The sequence below is a fragment of the Diceros bicornis genome, chromosome 36, assembly GCF_020826845.1.
Source record: "Diceros bicornis minor isolate mBicDic1 chromosome 36, mDicBic1.mat.cur, whole genome shotgun sequence".
Taxonomy (NCBI): domain Eukaryota; kingdom Metazoa; phylum Chordata; class Mammalia; order Perissodactyla; family Rhinocerotidae; genus Diceros; species Diceros bicornis.
This window is the reverse complement of record NC_080775.1, coordinates 21,946,512-21,952,858: the sequence shown is the minus strand read 5'-3', so window position 1 is coordinate 21,952,858 and position 6,347 is coordinate 21,946,512. Positions and strand designations below refer to the sequence as shown.

The window sequence follows — 6,347 nt, the reverse complement described above, 5'->3', positions numbered from 1 at the left end:
AGGGTCCGGCTGCGGGCGAGCCCTCGGGCGCAGGTAACGGGACGGGCCGGCTCCCGCCGCGGGGTCACCGCGCTCCCTCCCCAAGTCCCGAAGCCGGAGTCTTCCACAAACCCCGAGATCGCCTCCTTTCCCCGTGTTTAACTTTAATCCAGAGAAAAGGCGATTGTTAAAAGTTAACGCTAATTGTATCTACGTCTTCAAAGTAATAATTAACACACAAACTCAAATCCAAACACACTCTCACCACTCTTTTTGTGGGAACAACTTATTTATTCACAGTGTAATACTGTCTACTTCCTTTTGTTAGACTTGAAAAAGATCAAAATGAGATCAATGTGCAGTTAATACTAAAGATGAGTCAAATACTTAGAATTTCCCTCAACCCTTTCACAAGTGTAAAAAAATAAAGTGTCAAAACTGATGAGCGGCGTAAGTCCAAAAGGAAAAAGGCTGTCTACTGAAAAGGAGGACATCCAGCTCGCATCAACGATTGTTCGGACGATGGCAAGGTGTTCCTGGTCTTCCTCTGGACCCGGGCGGAGCGTTAACTTCCCCAAGTTACAACTGAGTTGCTCTTTCCAGGCTTTTCGAAGCATCTTTAAGTTTCCCCACTAAGTCCTAAAAGACGTATATAATGCCACGTTTTTAGGATAAAACACAAGAAAGAAGTAGCCGTTTGAGAAAGATGCAAGAAAAAAGTCGGGAGGCACTTTCTAAACAAGATTAAAATTCACGAGGATTTTAACCTTTGACAAACCACTATTGGTCAAAAGAAGCTTTTCCTCTAGAATATCTCACCTTCAAATGGGCTACTTGCCCTCAGACTTGAAATATGATTTCTAACTGAACCCTCTTAAACAGGCAAGGGGTATCAAATTAAATTTCTCAAGTTATCTAACAAAGATTATGCTGTGTTCACATTTTCTGAAAGTTTAAAGTTTGATTAATGGTTACATTAAAACAACTCTGCAGGAGATGCCTTTTGAAAAATTCAATTTCATCAAAATTTTAAGTAATGATCTTCATTTTTTTAGGTGGTAAGAAATAAATTCGTTGTCATGTCCATTAATCAATGTAGTTTGGAATGTCCCCAGTCTTACATTGGCAATATAAACAGTTACAGAATTTTATGTATACTCCCTCCTTTATAAAAAGTCATTTAAAACCACTGTTTGGAAACCCTGTTTTGAAAGTTTAATTCAATTTCTGAAACTAAAGAAGACATTTTCAAAGACACGCTCTTCATTTTGCTTTGTCCTATTGGATCAAACTCATCACAAATAGAAGGAATTTACATCAACACTACACTTGAGAAGTGTTTCTAATGGGAGGGAACAGCAAATATAGATCAATTCTCTATTAGTAAAATCTTAATTTCAAAAGTGAAGCCTACATTAAAATATTGCTTTTGAAGCTCCCTTCCCATTAAATCCTTAATCAACCTTCATTATCTACTGACACATGGCTAGATTATTTTTCTTTTGAACTTTCCATAAGCATAATTCTCAATTAAACTTTTATAAAAAGATAGCCATATTCACATATCCTAATACTGTACCTGTAATTGTTCCATGCTGCAACTAAAACTAATCTCTGGGTGGGATTGGGAATCAGTGTTCTAAGGAAGAAAAAAAATGCTGTTTATTTAAATCAAGGAAATTTTAAATTTCATTACATATTTAATTTTTAGACAGGGCTTATATATAAATACCTCTACGTTTAAGGTCACCAAATATGCAGGTCTGTACATCTTATAAAGTTGATTGGTCTAAAATAACACAATACATACATTTCAGTCTTTAACTCTATTTTTTAAAAAGTTCCCTAAATCCCCCTAGAGAGCAGTTTGTTAAACTTTACCTTTATCTGATATTCCAAATGCCAAGAAACATCAGTTATATGAGGGAGAGATCTGCCTATACTGAAAGATACAATGATAATGTTGTACATAATATCTACAGAAAAATTTTCAGTTTTTATCTTTACCAAGAATGGTGTCTACCTTCCACCTCCCTCCCATACACAATTTTAATCCATTCTGAATTTTAAAACATTGTTAAACTTTATTTTCAAGTTCTGAATAGTAAAAGAGCATTTTAAAAATTATCTCAATAAACTTTACCTTTAAAAACATTAACTTAACATCAATTGTTTCACTTGCCCTTTGGCCCCTTTTCTTTTCATCAAGATCCCTGTTTTTTGCCCTGTTTTGTTTCACGCTAGCACTTCCATTCATACCTGCAATTGAAAAGTGGCTCAGCTTGACACCTTATACAGTACCTACCTTCCCAGTAGGATTTCTAGGGAATTCTTATTATTCTGGGGGGAAAAAAAAGAAAGAAAGAAAATACATCTTTGCAAACAGAGTAGAAGAAAAATAGTAATTGTTAATTAAAAAAAAACTTTAAGTAAGTAACCTGATATTCTGTGCAAAACAGTTCTATTCGCTCTCTATCAAATTTACAGTCTTCTAGATAGGTGCTAAAGGAAAAAAAAAGCCAAAGTTTAGTCTCCATTCTAAAAACTGAAATTGGAATCATAAAGGAACTATTTGAAAATAAATGGATATTTACATAAATCCTGTACCTTAGAGTTGATTTGTCAGCTCTTTGCTTTCCTGCCTCCAGTATGTAAGTTGCAGCTGCTGCATGACAATGTTTTAAAACCACTGGGTCGATATGTTTCAGGTCTGGGTGATCTAAAATAAATTAATTGCCAGTGATGCCTGTGATGATAAATTCTCTGTAGTCATATTTCTAAAAAGGATATTTTAATTTGGGTAAAAACTCCCTTTAACAAGATAACAACAAGAATTCCACTGTAAGGACTGGCAATTATAAGTAAATGAGATAAGCAACAAGGTCAATGGCAAATCAATCAAGAGCACACACCAATAATTCTGCTGTTACCTGGTCTCAATTACCTTCTCTTATTTTGCCTTAACATTTTTACTGTTGTTTAAAAAATATTATAGTCCCAAAGAAAAAGTAACTATACAGTGGTCATTCTAACGATGGATGGAGTAAATTCAGGGGAAAATAAGAAGATACTTTACATGGTGTAAATTTAAGAATGAATAAACTTTCCCTCTCAAATATTGATTAATTTTAGGGTAACTAGCTCCTTGGACATTAATACATGGGGGGGGTCACGACTTCAGAATATAAAATACAATTTTCAAAATATTTTCAGGTTTTGACAGCCATCCTTTTTTTGAGATTAACCCAGGTGGTGGTTCCTATTTTCGTTTAAAGAACTTCCACTTTCATACTTTTTTTGTACAAGTGTTTAGTTCACGAAACTACAGAAAAAAACAAAAATTTGAATTGTTGGGATATTTATATTTAAGAAAATTATCTAAAAGCGATCTGTCTTAAAATATGCCTTCAATCCATACTGACACCGCACTCCGCAATCACTGACCGGACCACTTAAAGGAGACTCGCCTCCTGGTCACTGGTGCGGAACAAAACATTGTGTACCATATTTTAAGGTTCTAGGCATGGAACCTATGCAAAACATATTGAACTAGAGTGTGGGAGTGATCACAGGAACTTGGGGTATTCTCTAAGTTGGAAAATGTCAACACTATTTAACTTAGTAATTACACTTTGGAAACAGACTCTAAAACTTCTGCCAGCCCACGACTGAAAGCTTTGCTTGCAGGGAGCCCCCCTGATGAAGTCCAAGTGTCAAACAGCCTTTGCCTCAGACAAGGCTGAAAATCTTAGAATTTTAGGCCACAAACAAGACTTGAACACGGGCTTTACAAAGGAACAAAGAGACTGGGAGGGGAAATCAGGCCGGGAACGTGTAGCTGGCTGTGTGCAGGTGCCAAGTGGGGACAGAACAATGCTCAGGGTCCGCTCCGGGTGCAGGCAGAGCCACAACCCCACACTCCGTCCGGAGCGAAGGGCAGAGCCCGGAGACTTCCTCTTCCCGGGGCTTTCCCCTCCTGCTCGGGCTCGCTCTTCTCCGAGCGCCCCGCCACCCAGGCCGATCCAGCTCAGAGCCGAGCGGCTTACCTAACACGGCCTCGTCCGCCTGGGCGTCCAGCAGGCTCTGGAAAGCCGCCCGGAGGAGAAGCGTGAAGGCGTTGGAGTCGAAGGAGCCGGGATCGGCCAGCATCTGGAAGCCTTTCTGCACATACTCCGAGAGCTCCATTGTGAGCGCGCCGTGACCTTCGACACGCGCACCACGTGACGCGCGCCGCGCGCTCAGCTGATGCGGCCGCGCGCGCACGCGGCTCGGGCGGCGGCGCGGGCTGAGGGCCTCCCCGCCCGAGGCCTCCCTGCTGGCCTCTCCGTCCGCGCCCCGGCCCGCGCCCCCCGCCGCCCCCCGCCGCCCCCCGCCGCCGCCGCCGCCGCCGCCGCCGCCGCCGCCGCCGCCGCTTCCGTCCAGCCTTCCCTTCTGCGCCCGCCGCCAGAGCTGCCGCGCCTCCGCGAGAGGGGCGGCCCCGGGCGCTTTGTGGACGCGCTCGGTGCTTTCTCGGCCGCTCGGCGCTCACCTCGGACTGTCACCCGCGCCTGCGGGGTCCGCGGGAGCGTCCCCTGAAGGACCCCCTCGGGAGGCGCTGGAAGGTGTCGCGATCCCCGCCCCCACATCCCCCGAAAACTGCGCCTGCCCCGCTCCTCGCTCAGCGCGAAAGCCTGCGGGACGCTCCAATTTAAGGCAACTGGTTGCTTTTTGGGTTTGGGGTGTTTTTTTTTTTACTCAACAGCTTAACCCCTCAACACTGAGTGAAACTGTAGACATCTAATTATGTAATTATTTTTCCTTTCTCATTGTCATTTCTGGAATACGGCAATTGATTCCTTCTTGCATGGAGGGGTGTGTATATACACACATATACACATCCATACAGTGCGCATGTGTACGTACTGCACTTCAACAATTGAGGGATTAATAAATTATTCACGAACATACCTGAGAGAATTAAAATTTTTATATGCCGCTGCAAATAAATACCTTTCAAAAGCAAACTGATACAAATTTTGTGCTGCTGTACTCACTACATCTATGGGTCCAGTTTTAATTACTCAAAAAAAAATCTTCATATATTTATATCAGACAGTTATCTTAGTAAAAGACGAATGGCAAGAGCTTTATTAGTGAATTATTGTTTTGGATACTCATAACTTTAAAGATTCAAACATTGTATAAAGTTTAACTTCCCCTTTATATTTCTACGAAGGTGCAGAACAAGCGTGATTCTTAAAAAAAAACAAAACAAAACGGGAAGCAAAGTAGATTATGCATTTTTGATCAAAAGAAGTTAAAAAGTCAAAATGCAAGTTCTTTAGGTGGAGGGGAGGGATAAGGAAAAGGATGTTTTAGTCTTTGGGAGCGACTATTTGAAATATTCAACATGAAACACTTTTCTGGGCATAATTTAGGTGCTGATTTGAAAACCTATTGTTTGTAATGAATACAGTCAACATTCAACCTTGCACCGATACATAGAGAGCACCTGATTTCACAACAGGACCCAAATGGATTAATTTAGCATCAGTAACAGATTGAGTAACTACTCAGGTCTCCTTTGAAAACTTTGAAAGGCATGTGAACTAGCTCTTCACTTTGGGTGAGCATATAGGAGCAGTGAAGGATTTGAGAGTCTCCCTACAGTCTTTATGAAACAAACACCTATTAATCATGTTCATCTTTTCTTCCCATCTCTCATTTTCTTTCTAAACTCCTTGTTTCTCATCAGTAGTAAAATGTCAGTTGAAACATTTCCAGATATCTGATTTACATAGGGGATATTTTACAGGGCAGAGTTGTGTAAATGTTAAACAATATTAACAACACCCAAGCTCACTGTTTATTATACAAATATTTTACGACCTTGCTTAACATTGATTGTTCATACTCTAACAGAATTTGAGTTGATAATTGTAATCATACTCAGTTTAGTGTCGAAAAAGAGAGCATTAATGCTTGAGCGTAGATTTTAAGGTGTTATTTTAAAAGAGGCAAGTAAATACAATTAAATGGTTGTGAGCTTGTGGACATAAAAGTTAGGAAATTCACAAGGATTGTTTCCATAACAGCTGTCCTGTTACTCTCTTGTACATATGTAAGTACTTTCTCTTACAGGGCATTTTTCCTCTTGTGCCTAAATATATTTATGTATTAGGCCCAAGTGATGGGTCCATTTTCAGCTCACACAAAAATTTTAACCTTAATGTTTTCTGATACTAGAAAAACTGAATTTCTCTACTGTAGGTACCTTGATTTCAACTCCCTTTGAAGGAGGCACAGGATTAAGTATTTGTTTAAATGTAGACAGAACATGTGTGTTTTTGACAAGTAAGCCATTGAAATACATTGAAGTATGATCATTA

At 40.3% G+C, this 6,347-nt stretch overlaps 1 protein-coding gene across 1 annotated transcript; it reads right to left on the bottom strand.

The window, feature by feature from the left end:
- Positions 1-221: 221 nt before the first annotated feature.
- COMMD3 (COMM domain containing 3) lies at positions 222-4,236 on the bottom strand. Its single transcript, XM_058532561.1, has 8 exons — positions 4,026-4,236; positions 2,587-2,698; positions 2,418-2,481; positions 2,285-2,319; positions 1,861-1,921; positions 1,712-1,768; positions 1,559-1,618; positions 222-618 (listed from the first exon to the last, which is right to left on the bottom strand). Exons 1-8 carry the CDS (start codon positions 4,162-4,164, stop codon positions 559-561), a joined length of 588 nt encoding a protein of 195 aa, XP_058388544.1. The 5' UTR covers positions 4,165-4,236; the 3' UTR covers positions 222-558.
- Between the last annotated feature and the right edge of the window lie 2,111 nt (positions 4,237-6,347).

Excerpts from the sequence above, each read along its gene's own strand:
- COMMD3 (XM_058532561.1), bottom strand. The coding sequence starts at position 4,164 with ATGGAGCTCTCGGAGTATGTGCAGAAAGGCTTCCAGATGCTGGCCGAT. Across the intron at positions 2,482-2,586 it reads GCTGACAAATCAACTCTAAG|CACCTATCTAGAAGACTGTA; the intron begins GTACAGGATTTA and ends TTTTTCCTTTAG. Across the intron at positions 1,922-2,284 it reads CTAGAAATCCTACTGGGAAG|TATAGGCAGATCTCTCCCTC; the intron begins GTAGGTACTGTA and ends TGTATCTTTCAG.